Genomic DNA, 14,848 nt, shown 5'->3' with positions numbered 1-14,848 from the left:
GGAGGTTGGTGAAAGCTGCTATAAAGCAGTAATGCTTCACCCTCAAGAAATGGGGAAGAAAACAGGGAAATAACAATTCCCCTCCTGGGAAGTAAACATTTAATCATCACAATCCACACATTCATTTCGTCTTATATACATAAAAATGTAAGACTGTCATCATACAGCCCCCATTGGATGATTTGTGGTGCCGAATCACAAACCTGGATTTGCATGAGGGAAAACCCAAAAGGTCAAGAAAAGTAAGCTGAGTGGTTGCATGGGGTAGAAAGGGGAAGCTCAAGGGAGTTAATGTGAGGGGAAATAGCAGGGGATTGGCAAGGGACAGGGGCACATTTCTAACCAACCTTCATTATTACCAATCCTAGGGTGAGTGACAGCATAAAAAGATCACATGAAAATACCGCTAAGCCACAGTGGATAAAATACATCACTAAAACACCATACAGTGGTGCCCCGCAAGACGAATGCCTCGCAAGACGGAAAACTCGCTAGACGAAAGAGTTTTCCGTTTTGGAGGTGCTTCGCAAAACAAATTTCCTATGGGCTTGCTTCGCAAGACGAAAATGTATTGCGAGTTCCTGCTGTTTTTCCCCCCTCCCCCCTTTTTCTAAGCCGCTTATCAGCTGATCCGATCAGCAGATAAGCCAAAAGCGCTAATCCACTAATCCATCAATGGGCTTGCTTCGCAAGATGAAAAAACCACTAGACGAAGAGAATCACAGAACGGATTCTTTTCGTCTTGCGAGGCACCACTGTATTAAAACAATTATTACTAAATATGCTGTTGTATAGTGGAAATGCCTGGGCAAATAAGTATGTGTTAAATTGGCACTGAAGAGAAAAGATGGCTATCAATTGTACTCGAGATCACCGGTCCCCAAAGACACATAAACGTGTGTGTGAATGGATAGCACATTTTCCACATGGAATTGCTTTCCCTAATATAAAACAAAACACGAAGCATACATTAACTAGCATTGGCAATGAGTGGCACCTCTATAACCCTAACAAGTGTATGTTTTAATTTTATTAATTTAAGAAAAAAAATTACGGCAAGCCCACAACTTCCACTCATTTAACTTGTACCCATTCAAAAATTAAAAAGGTTGCAGGGTTACAGGAAAAATGACTTGGGCAAATCCACTCACCATTGAGCCCACTGTGTTTTGACTATATCCAATTTTGGCTTTAGACATGATCCCCGGAATGGAACTCCCACGTATTCAAAAACTAAGCAGGGCATGGTGTGGTTTCAAATTGGATTGGGGGCCGAGTGTTGAGATTTCTGCATTGCAGGAACGGCCCTTGGGGTCCCTTCCAACTCTATGATTCTATGAAAATCACTTTGTTAATTCTGGTCCAGTTCTCCATTCTGTGTGTCATTATCATTAAACTTATTTACATCCTTAGCGCTACGCTGTCTCTTACCCACTTCGGATGTTGCCATTGCTGACCTTACTTCTCAACGATTAATTCTGCACCTGCTCTTCCACATATAGATTTCTTACATTTATATACCACTTTTATGTTCCAAGGATCACTGGGTAGTGTACATGGTCTCTCAGGGATGGAAAGATGCATCTTGTTATTCTATGGATCTATTATTATTATTATTATTATTATTATTATTATTACTACTATTATCAGGGCCGGGTTCAGGTTTGATGAGGCCCTAAGCGCCTGAAGGTAATGGGGCCCTTTATATGTTCCGCTGTCCTTTGTCAAAAACAAATTGTCACTGTTTTTTGTGTTGAATACAGTGGTACCTCTGGTTGCGAACGGCCTCCATTCCAGAGGCCCGTTCGCAACATGAAAAGAGTGCAACCTGCAGCGGCGTGTGCGCGCATGCGCGGATTGCAATTTGCCGCTTCTGCGCATGCAGCAAAAACCGGAAGTAACCCTTTCCAGTACTTCCGGGTTGCCGTGGGATGTAACCTGAAAGAAGCAAACGTAACATGAGGTATAACTGTATATGCTATATGGTAATTTATGCTTCTAATGGGTATCTATAGCCATTTGCATGAAACAATATATGTATTTTATCAAAGTAATTGTTGAACTGAAATACAATCAAGAAGTATATTAATAGTGAAATTTATAGGGGGAGAGAGTGGGGCCCTAAGCTATAGCTTGTTTAGCTTACACGTAAATCCAGCTCTATTACACTACCGTATTTTTCACTCTATAGGACGCACTTTTTCCCCTTCAAAAATGAAGGGGAAATGTGTGTGCGTCCTATGGAGCGAAGACACCATAGCCCCGCGACCCTCTCCTGGCTGGAGAGGTGACACGCGGCTATGGCAGGAGCCCCTCCGCTGCACCTTTCCGCTGCTCCCTGACCTGCTCTTTGGGGCTGGTGGTGGGCTTCCCCCCCCCCCCCGCCAGCCCCAAAGAGCAGGTCGAAAGGAACCTGAAGCCTGGAGAGGGAGAGGGGTCAGTGCACACCGACCCCTCTCGCTCTCCAGGCTTACAAGGTAGACGCCTGAATGGCACCTTGTTTTAGAGCGGGAAAACAAGAGGGGGAAAGTTCTCCCCCTCTCTGCGCAGCGCCTCCTGCCGCTTCACTGAAGGGGCGCTGGGCAGAGAGGGGGAGAATTTTTTTTTCTTGTTCTCCCCCCTCTAAAACAAAGTGCGTCCTATTGTCCGGTGCGTCCTATGGTGCGAAAAATACGGTATATTAATAAGTTTGCGTACCACCTTTCACTCATAGATCTCATGGCGGTTCACAGCATAAACTCAACAATTCTGTAATATACAGTATACAATGATTCTGTAATATACAGTATACAATGAAGGTTCCCACACACGACTTTGCCAGTGTCGAATAAATAAATAAAAATACGAAGGGGCCAAGCTTCCCTGGCCCGTGTGTGTGTGTGGGGGGGGACTTCCAGAGGGCCTTGCTGCGGGCTTCCCCAATGCTGCCGCCGCTGGCCCCTCCCCACAGCCAGGGGTCGGCGGGGGCTCACCCACTTCAGGCAACAGGGGGGCGTTTTCCCTTCCCCTCACCTCCTCCGCCCCCCGGTCCCCGAGAAGGCCTGCGAGAGGGAAGGAGGGACGGAGGCAACCTCAGCGGCAGGTGCGGGGAAGGCCGGGGTGGGGGGTGGCGCCCCGAAATCACCTCAGAACCCGGGCGAGGCCTCGCGGAGGCGTTTACCTTCTACCCTCAGCCCACCTTCTCGCTTCCAAAGCCCCCGGCGGCTGAGGAGAAGAACCTGAGGCGAAGGAGGAAGACGGAGGAGTAGGCGGGGCTTACAAAGGGGGCGGGGCTGCGCCGGCTTTCCCCCCCCCCCCCGAAAGTTCGTTGGGCGCGCCTGCGCGGAAGCGGAGGGCACGCGCCGAAGTATTTGAAACGAACAACAAAAAACAAAACCGACGGACGCTTCCTCGCGCCGGCTCCAGGGCGCACGCGCGGAGGCCGCCGCCGCAGCCGTCGTCGCTTCTTCTTCCTCCTCTTATTCTGGGCTGCGTACGGCTAGCTCCGCCCACTTCCCGCGTTTTTTTTTTTTTTTTACGTGCGCTGTGCAGTCAGTGAATAAGGGGGGGCGCGCGCGCGCGCCGGAGCAGTTACGGCGCATGCGCTTCGCTCTGGGCGCTCCCTCTGAGGGAAGAAGCGGCGGCAGCAGGAACCTCGAGCCGGCTCTGGAGGGGGGTCAGTAATGGGGACAAGGGGGGAGGAGAGGGAGGGCGGGGTGGGTGAATAATAGAGGAGGGTGGGGGGAGAAAACGTGTCCTCTGTGTTTTGGGGGGTAGAGAAGGTATTGGGGGGAGGGGCTCAGGTTTCAAAACGGGGGGGGGGAGCTGTGCTAATGGGGGCAGCAGAGCCCCTCCCCCCACGGTGGGGTTTATTTTATGAGGTGGGTGAATTAAGGGGGGGGAACAACCAGGGGGGAGGCTGTGTCCTACCTATGGCAGGCCTTGAGAAATTGTGGGGGTGGCCTGGCTGGAATTAGGGGAGGGGGTGGGGAAGGGAGGCGGAGGTCCTGAGGGGGGACCCTTTGAGGGGATCTGGGGATCTTTGAGCGGATCTTTGAAGGCAGGGGTTGGGATTTCAGGGCGGGAAGGGGGGTGGGAGATTCTGGCTTGATTTTTGTGGGTGCTAAACTTTACCCCCCACCCTCCAAAAAGGTGGCCACTTACGTTGATCTGCGGCAGTTATTTATATCCTGCCTTTCGCAATACTGATCATTTCAAGGTGGTTTCCGAAATAATATCTCTGACCTCTAAATAAGCACAAAAAAGGCATAATAAGCCTGCATCAGCATATAGGAAACATTATAAGGCAGATGGTGTTACATAGCCCTGGCAGGGGAGGCAGGTTGTCTGGTTGGTTAGGTAAAACAGGCCCCTGGTGTCTTAGGTCATTTGCCTCCCTTGCATTTCTGAACTGGCATGTTGTGCTAAGAAACCTGTTGTGTCAAGTAGAGCCAGGGGCCAGATCCATGCCTCCAGGCCCTTGGGACTCTCCACAGGCACAACACGTGCTTTTGCGTGTTTTTACCTGGCTGCAAAATACACTTAAGGCGGCCCTATTCAGGGAAGTTTTTAATGTATGATATTTTAGTGTTTTTTGGTTTCTGTGGAAGCCGCCCAGAGTGGCTGGGGAAACCCAGCCAGATGGGCGGGGTACAAATAATAAATTATTATTATTATTATTATTATTACTTGCACCCTGATGATGCTCCCAGATGGAGGATAGAGATTTGTGTGTAGAAACTAGCCTGCTGTGCAAAGGTAATGTTTACATTTAGTGCTCCACCCACTTGTCCATCTGGCCCCACCCACGGCTGGTGTGTGGCCCCTGGAAAGTTGCCCAGGGCAAACAGTGGCCCTCTGGCTGAAAAAACGGTTCTCCATCACCATCCTATTTTACAGACCTGTTGAGATATTGTGTCTAAACTTCATGAGCTTTTGCCTTTGGAGAGAGGTTATAAACAAGGAAAGTGCAAGGGTAGATTGGGAGGGATGTTTGTGTGTGTGTTGTAAAATAGTTGCCATGCTTTTCAGCCAAATCAGGTTTACTTAGAGTCATGCTGAGCTCAGTGGGGGTTAATCCCAAATACAGTGGTTCCTCGCAAGACGAAATTAATCCGTTCCGGAGTCTCTTTGTCTTGCGGTTTTTCCGTGTTGCGAAGCACGGCTATTAGCGGCTATTAGCAGCTTAGCTGTGCTTAGCGGCTATTAGCGGCTTAGCGGCTTTAAGAAAAAGGAAAACAAACTCGCAAGACGTTTCGTCTTGCGAAGCAAGCCCATAGGGAAATTCGTCTTGTGGAACGACTCAAAAAACGGAAAACTCTTTCGTCTTGCGAGGCATTCGTCTTGCGGGGCACCACTGTAATTGTGCATTTTGGTACAGTGTTATACAAAATATAGGATAGTGCTTTTTGAGTAATGGCCCAGTTCTGTGTATGTTTCGTAAGAAGCAAACCTCTGAGAATTGTGCATAGGGTCAGGTTTCTGGTGCATTTCACTGATTATTTTAGCAGTAACTGTAGGCCACTATTACTGTCGGCCTGCCAGAGAGATTGCTGAAGGCCACATGGTGTTGTGGCTTTGCTGAGATTTAAATCCAAGACTTCCAGCTCCTAACTCATCAGCTTAGCTGCTGCGCTGCAGTTGCTGGAATTTGAAGAAAATGAAAATGTAAGGTTGTTAGAAGAGCCAGAGGATTTGGGCAGTAGGGATAGAGCAGCCAATTTGCAATCTCATTTATCCCTCCCTTATTTGCTCTTCATTTCAAAACAAGTGTACGCTGCATGGGAGTTTATAAAGCATCGTCTCCTGTGATTGATAGTTTGAGGCCACAGTTAGCAAAGTGTGAGATATAGGCAATTGCCAAGGGACGAGTGAGTTTCTTGGCTTAGACTCAGGGACAAACCAGACATAGATTTGCAACCATGATCTGTTGTGGTTCCTGTGATGGGTAAAAGCAGCTGGAGCTGGGAGCAGATCAGGACCATAGTACTCAGAGAGGGAAGTTTTGTTCTCTTTCACTCACACCCACACCCCCCCCCCCGCTACTTGCCCCATGGGGGGAAGCAAACAGGTGCCATATATCCCTATATGTTTCTCTCATGAGCAGCACAGTGTTCTCTACTTGTGTTTTAATTAGTGCAGAACCAGAAATTCTTTTGGCTTTTCTGCTGCAATGAGTTGTATGGATGTCTGACTTTGCGCTATTTGGCCTAATCTCATTTATATTAATAAGAATAAAATATTAATGACTTTCATGGGGTGTTATGTGAAGGAGGGAGCCACTTCAAAGCGAGGCTTTTTTTAAAAAATGAATACATTATTGTTTGCTTATAGAATTCAGGAGGAAGTTGCCCTTGATTGCTGCTTTCCATAAAATGCCAAAGAGGAGTGTGGAAGTTGTGCCTGTGCAGATGTTCCAAGGTTGAAGTGAAACTGCTCTGTTAGTTACTGCTGCTCAGTACAGCCTTTCAGGCATCCTTCTCCTAAAGAACCAAGAACATAAGGAGCCATATATGATACAAGCCAAATGGGAAGATTTTCCAGCAAGATTTGGAACTGGACTTGCTTATTCTATACACTCCACCTTTCCTGAGTCTTCAGTGACGCTTCCTTTTTTTTTTAATTTACTGGTCTTCTAGCCCAGCTATTTATTTTATAATTTAATTCCGTCTGTCACCTGACAAGTTAGGTGTCAGACACTTTCTATCGCCTGAATGGACAGGGACACTTTTGCTTACTCCACCAAGTTTTTTCGCGATTACAGCGGCCCAACTCGGGGCGCAAGCTGCCAATCCCACGAACATGTTGACTACATTGAGAAGCCAGAAATATTCACTTATGCAGACTTTTTCAAGGATTACTTGATCCCCAATGACCCCTGTGTTTTCTCTGCCAAATTCACTGAGGGCTGGGGCAGCAGGAGGAAGTGGGTGACTCCTGATGGGAAGCCTAACTTTGAGTATCTTCTGCGGACTTTTGGTAAGCCACCTTTAAACTAAAATTGCTAGCTGTGATTTTGCTCCTCTTAGAATTTTCAGTCTGCCTTCTGACTGGCCTGTGATTGCTGGTGACCACGTCCAAGTCCCTTTTCATTTGCTTCTAGTAATGTTTGATTCTGCCCTTATGCTTTCTTCACTGTTAATGTGGTATGTTTGTATTCATGCCTGAGTATGGAGTAGAAAGAAAAGTATATTGTAAGAGGTGGCTTAATTGACACATTTAATTGCAGCATCACCTCTCATAGTTAGAGCTGTATCAAAAATAGGGTTGTATACAAATGTGACTTTCCACTAGCGAAAGCGGTGTTTTTAGATGAGGCACCCAATTGCAGCCTGCTATGCCTTGTCCCATTCCTTCTCTCAACTCTCCAGAGAAATTCCTGGGTCCCATTGAATGCAACCCTTAGCATTAAATAGTGCTTTTGTGTGCTCAAAGCACTGTAAAGACATAATTCTGTTGGAATCCTTACCATAATCCTGTAAGATGGGGCAACATTCGTTGTGGGCGTTCTGCTGATTAATGTATCTATGATTCAGGTATTGCAGCAATTGGAGGAAGTTCCTTTTGTTTCCGTTGTCGCTCTGCATAGCACCTAACCGTGCCACATAGGTGGAATGTTCAAACTGGCAGGATCAAGGCCCTTACACTTTCTTTTTTATTGGTAACCCCAACAGGGCATCAGTTATTTTCCCATATGGGCTCAAAGGGTTTATATTGCAGGGGAAGCTGTAGTACCCGTTGCCAACTGTGATGTCAAGGAATACAATTCTAACCCAAAGGAACATCTTAAACTCAAGGAATACATAAGTTATTGGAGAGAACACATTAAAAAAAGCTACCGGTCGCCCCGGGGGTGCCTTTACCTCAAGGACTGGCACCTGCACAGGTAAGCAAAACCTTTGAACTCCTCGGCATGCTCTTACGAATCCCTGGCATGCTGCTGAATTGTACCTCTGATGTTCCCTTACCAGATGGATTCAGCTTTTGGGAGCATCCTTAGATAGTAGTCGCCTGTTTCAAAACTGCATCCTAAGAATCTACGGCTGTGACTGCATGGTAGGACACCCCAGTGATGTATAGCGCTGTTTGGCTTACCTTTCTTACGGTGCATGTACCTGGCACTGTCTGCTCTTTCCAATGTGAATGCACATTTTTTCTTTCTTTTTCCTGTGTTTGCACACGTTTTGATTATGCCAAAGTTGGTCTGCATGAGAGAAGTTTCCTTCTCTGACCCTGTTCTTTATATTAATTATCATTGTATGTTTGCATAGTTGCACTGGAACCAAACAGAAGAGAAGGCAGGGGAACCTGCTGAGGAGAACACAAATGCACTGTAGGCATCACCCACGCTCAGCCGTTGCACTAACACAGTCAATTGAATTTATACTCTTCCCACGTTTTGGTTGCACAGCAAGTTGAAGCAGGAAAACTGATCAGTCTTTAAGCAATGTTCAGCTTAATTAGTTATATACCGCCTACACCAAGTCTCAATTTAAAAGAACTTAATAGGTGCTTGAAAGCAACACTGATGTGAGGAAACACCTAATACAGGCAGGGCCACAGTGTGCCACACAAATAGGATGCCAAGGCAACTTCTTAAATGCCTTTTTGTATTCTTGGCACTTTGCTTTCCTTCTGATGAATCTACCGTTATCCTTTACTTAGTGTATATTGGCTATTTTTTATGGTTATAGGGCATTCAAAAGATAACTTGCAAGTTCAGAAATTGAGAATGTTTGCATGTTCAGAGCTACTGTGCTTCTTGGCTTGAACATATGCAGAGCCTAAACACTACCTCCCTGCATAAGTCTTATGTGTCCCAACCCAAAGCCCTTTACCGCTGGTGGAAAGGAAAGGTTGGAAAGATGGTTGGTTTAGAGTGATACCCCTTCCATATCCATTGTTTCAAGCTTAGGCTTAGAGTCCATGGACTGATTCAGATGTTACTTTGGGCGGATTCTTCCTTTTGAGATCAAATATGTTTTTGTATTTACACAAAAACCAGTAAAAATTATTGGAGGGAGTAGTCATTGCACTCTCAAAGCATTGAGTAGACTTCTAAGTGTGTAATATTTGTTATATCCCCAAGACTTGGGAAGGGTGGCTGGTGCAGAAGTGAAATAAAGTACCAGTTGCCAGGCCATGATCTAACCTTTATCATGCTGTTACGCAACTTTTGAATGCGTCTTGAGTGGATTTTTCTTTCTGAGATACCATTTTCAATATTTTAAGGGCTTTCCCGGAGCAAGATGTTTACACCACTCCCATCTATTTCTCATCTGACTGGCTGAATGAATACTGGGATGCCATATCAGTGGACGACTATCGCTTTGTCTACATGGGACCTAAAGGCTCATGGTACAGCCGTTTGGATACTTTCATAGGTTCTCTTTGGAAAAGTTAGTCGTATTAGAAGTATGAGGTAGGACATGCAACTTGATTCAGTGGGACTTCCTAGTAACTGTTCACAAGAGCAGCCTGTGAGATGTCTTTTCGAGGAAGAGGAAGACAGCACACCTGCTCAGAGCTTTAAACATTGTGCACCTTTTTCACATCAAGCAATGGGATCCCTACCCCTCCCAGATTGCAGGGCCGGACAGTGTTCAGCCCTTTGGATATTATGCATTGTATAGTCCCTGCATATGAAGATGCTTCTTTGTTTTGAGACTTTGCATCTTTTTAGCTGTCAAGATATTGGTGAAGTTCTAGACTTCTCACAACACAAGCCAGTTTCAGTTTGCAGTAAGAGTTTAGCAGAAAGTTGTTAGGTATGCACACATTACTGTCTGAGGTGCAGGGTATGCACTTGCATACTTTCAGATGAGAGGCCCTTGTAAATCACTGGGTGTATCAGAGTACTTGGAAAGTGGAGAAACAGACGTTGATGCACAAATACCGTATTTTTCGCCCTATAGGACGCACTTTTTCCCCTCCAAAAATGAAGGGGAAATCTGGGTGCGTCCTATGGGGCGAATGCAGGCTTTCGCTGAAGCCTGGAGAGCGAGAGGGGTCGGTGCGCACTGACCCCTCTCGCTCTCCAGGCTTCAGGAAGCTCTGCGCAACCCTCGGGAGACCGGCTCCGAGGGTTGCGCAGAGCTGCCTGCTGTCCCGGGATCAGCGCAGCTCTGCGCGGCCATCGGGAGCGGGGCGCTAAGTCCCGCCCCGCTCCGGATGGCGGCGCAGAGCTGCCCGCAGTCCCGGGATCAGCGCACTTCTCCCCATCGCCAGCCCCACAAGCTCGGGGACAGCGGGGAGGCAGAGCGTGCCTTCCCACTGTTCCCCGACCTGGTTCTTCCAGCCCCGCACCTGGGGGGGAAATAATTTTTTTTTCTTTATTCCCCCCCCCCCAAAAAAACTAGGTGCGTCCTATGGGGCGCAAAATACGGTAGCTTTCTGTGAAAGCCTGATTAATGTCTCTGCTGGAAAATAGGTCTAGGTTTGGGTGTGTATACCTCATGTCTTCAGGGTGCAAAAGTAATTTTCTGAATGACTGTGATACTAATGTTTTGGGGCTCCTGAGATGGTAGGAGAGGAGGGCCTACTCCCTTACAAATCGGCTTCTACTACATAAATACTATTCCTGCAGCTATTCAGCTGCCTTCTCCTAACCTGGTTTTCCCCTCCTCCCTGTAGGACTCCATTTCACGCAGATGTCTTCCGCTCCTACAGCTGGTCGGCCAACATTTGCGGGAAAAAGAAATGGCTTGTTTTCCCCCCAGGGCAGGAGGAGTTCCTTCGTGATCGCCATGGTCACTTGCCATTTGACATCACTGCACCTGACCTGAAGAAGAGCAACCTTTACCCTCGCTATGCCCAAAGCAGCCCTCCTGTTGAAATCATACAGGAAGCTGGAGAGATCGTCTTCATCCCGAGCGGATGGCACCATCAGGTTTACAATTTGGTAAGATGTTTCAGACAGCCACAGCCTTGGGGTAATGCACCATTAAGTGGATTTGGACGATGCTTTTGCTCACTGGGGACTGATAGGGCTTAAGGCCAGAAGCCGAACAGTAGATGGAGCCACAGCCAGTGACAGGAAGATCTGATTCTAGTGTGTCTGCATCCTCTGCCCTGCTGAGCTCTAGAATGGCAACACAGATAGAGGAGGGAGCTGACAAGCAGTGCTACCTGATGGGCTAGGTAGCAGAGGCTTTGAAGCAGGCTTCTACTGGTGACTGGATAAGCTGAGTTTGTATGCTGCATGATGTCATATGTTCACTATGGGAATCCAGCTGAATATGCCAGCAGGCAAAAAACTGTGACTCCCTTCAATCTTAAACATGTGGAATAGCCATTTGGACTGTCCTTGTTTTTTCCAGGAGGATACAATCTCCATCAACCACAACTGGGTGAATGGATGCAATGTAGCCATCATGTGGAGCTTCCTCCAAGACGAACTAGCTGCTGTCCAGCGGGAGATCAGAGAATGGAGAGACAGCATGGAGGACTGGCACCTGCAATGCCAGGTAGAGCACCCGTCTGAGAATGTTTGACATGTTCATAGATGCCCAGTAGCAATTGAGTGTCTGAAATGGTGAAACACAGGAATTAAAAGGCTATTCGGGGATGAACTGTAGTAGCAGCTCAATATTGTTTTCAAGATTTGGATCCAGCTCATCGGTCTTAATTGTTTGGAAAGAAATTCCCCTGCACATCAGCTGGCTAGCTATAGCAATCACTACTGAGGACTGAGCAGGAGAAATGGAAAGGGGATGTGGTAGGTACATGGGAGGCTCTTGTGAAGCTAGTTACAGATAGGTAGCCGTGTTGGTCTGCCATAGTCAAAACAAAAAAATTCCTTCCAGTAGCACCTTAAAGACCAACTAAGTTAGTTCTTGGTATGAGCTTTCGTGTGCAACGTTTTCAACTGAACACCAGTTCCCATGTAACGGTTGGAACAACTGTGACCTTTGACTTGTTCTCTCACCTTTGCAGGTGTTGATGAAGTCTTACACAGGGATCGACTACAAGGAATTCTACAACTTCCTCAAAATCATTGCAGAAAACCGGATTTATGTCCTTGAAAACCACCATTCTGAAGAAGATGCCTCCAAGCATTCGTACAGAGCTGCCATCTCCGGCCTGGGAATGCTGCATGCGGTCTTTGACTTGAAAAGGACTGCAAAGGTCTTGACCTCTTTGAATGCCAATGAGGAATTCAAGAAACTGAACCCAGAGACCCTTTCCCCTCCTCCTCAGGCGCTGCTGCACCGCCTGAAAGCAGCGATAGATACAGCACTCCTCTAGTTCCCCTTTTGATTTTGACCACTTGCAGAAAATGCTTCTTTTGCAAGCTGGGTGCATGCTGATAGGTTATGTCGATCGCCCCATTTAGAAGTCGTAAGCACAGTGGATTTTAGTGACCGAGTAGAGAATACAGAACCAGAGGCAGAATGTTAGGGAATTTAAGCATCTAGGAAACTGGCAGTAGTTGGAAAAGGAGAGCATCTCTTGGTGAGATGTTCTACTTCCTCAGTGACTAATATGACCACTTATTTGCCAGTATTTCTAAGCCCTTTGGGCTGCAACCCTATATGGCAGAGATTGGAGCACCTGCGTCCCTCCAGATAATGTTATACTACAACTGGTCATTCCTGTTGATCTTGCTGGCTGCAGCTGATGAGACTTGGGAGTCCAGCAGCATCTCGAGGGCCACAGACTCCTCCTCTGCTCTACATTCTCACCTGGGAGTATGACTTATTGAATACAGTGGATCTTAACTTTTGAGTAAACGTGTAGGATTGCACTGTTGGTTTCGGGAGCTTTTGTCCCACCAAAATACACGTGAAAAGCATTTCACACTAGACTGTACAGGTGAGTCTTCTTGTTTACCCACAGTGTTAGTGGAAGAATTTGATCCTATTTACATGGTCAATAACTGTCCCTTTTCCCTCCCACCAACTCACCTCCCTGCCCCTGAGCAATTCCCAGAGACATGTGTTTTGAGTGAAATAAATATGGGGGTGGGAGGGAAAGAAAAGTAAAAAATTTCAGCTCTTATGTTGAAATGGCTTAACTCCTTGAGGTAGGTAAGTATGGGAATAAAAGGTGTGTGTACCACCTCATTAAGTGGTGTGCAATACTCGCCTGTTCATAGCCCCTGCTTCCATCACTCTCTGCTTTATATGTGTGAGAGAGAAATCAGGAATATACTCACCTCAGGATTGGCACCACACTTTCAGGGACTCTGAGCCATCAAACTCAGTGGGCCTAAACAGCCCAAGCATGGCAGCTGAACTCTGTGTGCCCTCCCCTCCAGTATGATAAGCTGGGGCAATTGTGTACTGCAAGCACTCTCTTCTCTCAAGCTACCTTTTGGGTTATTTCCCAGATAAGGTGGTCTCAGAGCTGTAGTTGAATGGTCTTGCTTCTTTTTCGATTCCGAAACGGCGGTGCCTTTTTCACTGCCTAAACAGTTGTAGCACGACCACCCCCAGAGATGTTGAGGCCAGTAAAATAGATATATTTTTAAAAATCACCCTTCAGGGCTTGTTGCATGGCAGCCTACCCATAATCCAGTTGACTGTACCGGATTACACTCCTTTGTTTCTCCAGTTCCCTTTCTCCTCCTGCACTTCTTCTGAATTGTTTCTGTGCCTATGCAGATTATCCTAAAGGAACACAGTTGCTGGAACTGGAGCCTTCTCTCCCCCAACTCCACACCCCCCCCCCCAAAAAAAAAGCCACTAGGGGAGAGTAGAGGAAGAAGCCTGGGGCTGCTTGGGAATGTCCAGCTAGTTTAGCACAGTCTGCCAATCGAGGCAAAAGCTCTAAAAGCAACCAGCAACATTCAGCAAGCCAAAGGGGCCCTCTTGTGTCTCCTCTCATTTGCCTTGTGGGAAATGTGTCCCTCTCTGAAAAGGTATCACATGATTCACAACTAAGCAGGTACACATCTTGGCAGTGATCCCCTTGGGTGGATAAGAGGTTAAAATGGGGGCCAGCTTGCATTTTTACCTTGGGTGGCTACTGTCTTTTGTAATGGAGCGTGTCACCTTTGGGACCAGTTGGTTTTAACATACCAGCGCCAACATTTCTTGTTACTGAGCACAATTAGTCAAAGCACTGTATGTGAGTAAGGGCTGGAAACGGTTTGTACAAGAAGCACTCCCCTTGCTGCTGGCAGCGGCGGCAGAACTAAAATTGCAGGGGCTTTCTTCTGAATGGGGACCGGCTGAGTTTGTTCCCATTTGCTATCTAGCCTGTTTGTTAGACTTTCACTTGAACCCTTTGTAGGGAACGTTTAAGCACTGAGCTGAAGTTTACTCAACCCTCGACTGTTCTGCCAAGTTGCCCCGAGACCTTTCTGAAACTGCACATTAAAAATATTTAAGTGTCCGTGGTTTCTGTCTTTCTTGCAGATGGCCAGTTTGATGCTGAAAATATTTCAGGACAAAGAGGAGGATAGCTGTAAATGAGATTTACTTGAATCCCTGTCCGCTTGAGGGGGGGCTGTTTCTTAAATCCTGTGTTCGGTGCTGTGCCGTCCTAGGCTTCCAAAGGGAACACACATTTTTAACTCACTCTAGTTTGCCCACAGATGCAAAGTTTTTCTGGAGAATGGCTAGTGTTCCTGTGACTCTGCAAGTGGTGTTTGACTGCAGTGCTCAGCTAGCCTGCCCCAATGATCAGGGATCATGAGAGTGAAGCACTGCTGTATCTATGTTACAGAAGGCTCCATTTGCCACAATTGTGGAGCACCTATATGAAACCATGAGAAGTGATCTGATGCTTTGTCAGGCAAATTGGTGGTTCTACTTGGTAGCAGCAGCTGCTGAGGCTCAGATGGGAGAAATAAAAAGTTCTATACACTTTACAGAGCACCTTCAGGGAATTCCTACCTACACACATGGATGTTACCCTGTGAAAT

General features: G+C 46.9%; 2 protein-coding genes across 10 annotated transcripts in view; one reads left to right on the top strand and one right to left on the bottom strand.

Annotated features, from left to right (window-relative positions):
* SNAP47 (synaptosome associated protein 47) overlaps positions 1-3,395 on the bottom strand; it is a gene marked incomplete at its 5' end in the record, with an annotated part of 29,800 nt that extends 26,405 nt beyond the window's left edge. Inside the window, one exon of one of the 7 annotated variants that reach the window (XM_083467090.1) lies at positions 3,179-3,395. Coding sequence is in view for 1 of the 7 variants with exons in the window: in XM_083467088.1 (XP_083323214.1) it covers positions 1,432-1,450 (19 nt within the window). Of the gene's footprint in view, positions 1-1,431; positions 1,559-3,124 lie in introns of those variants that run through there. The other 6 variants (XM_083467094.1, XM_083467095.1, XM_083467093.1 and 3 more) reach the window with 6 other exon arrangements.
* A 44-nt stretch (positions 3,396-3,439) lies between these two features.
* JMJD4 (jumonji domain containing 4) lies at positions 3,440-14,316 on the top strand. Of its 3 annotated transcripts, none has more exons than XM_083467120.1 (7): positions 3,440-3,655; positions 6,313-6,957; positions 7,699-7,864; positions 9,211-9,336; positions 10,612-10,879; positions 11,298-11,444; positions 11,914-14,316. In XM_083467120.1, exons 2-7 carry the CDS (start codon positions 6,693-6,695, stop codon positions 12,223-12,225), a joined length of 1,284 nt encoding a protein of 427 aa, XP_083323246.1. In that variant the 5' UTR covers positions 3,440-3,655; positions 6,313-6,692; the 3' UTR covers positions 12,226-14,316. The 3 variants fall into 3 exon arrangements, with proteins under 3 accessions (XP_083323246.1, XP_083323247.1, XP_083323248.1); XM_083467121.1 differs by having other exon boundaries at positions 7,653-7,864; XM_083467122.1 differs by lacking the exon at positions 6,313-6,957 and having other exon boundaries at positions 3,537-3,655.
* The last annotated feature ends 532 nt before the right edge of the window (positions 14,317-14,848 follow it).

Source organism: Podarcis liolepis (genome assembly GCF_965112155.1).
Source record: "Podarcis liolepis genome assembly, chromosome: 12".
NCBI lineage: Eukaryota > Metazoa > Chordata > Lepidosauria > Squamata > Lacertidae > Podarcis > Podarcis liolepis.
Note: the sequence above shows the minus strand (reverse complement) of the source record. Positions and strands in the feature narration are given on the sequence as shown.

What these genes read in the sequence shown, in the direction of transcription:
- JMJD4 (XM_083467120.1), top strand. Translation starts at nt 6,693, where the DNA reads ATGGACAGGGACACTTTTGCTTACTCCACCAAGTTTTTTCGCGATTAC. An exon ending in ATGGGACCTAAAGGCTCATG is followed by an intron (nt 9,337 to 10,611) that starts GTACAGCCGTTT and finishes TCCTCCCTGTAG; the next exon opens with GACTCCATTTCACGCAGATG. An exon ending in ACCATCAGGTTTACAATTTG is followed by an intron (nt 10,880 to 11,297) that starts GTAAGATGTTTC and finishes TGTTTTTTCCAG; the next exon opens with GAGGATACAATCTCCATCAA.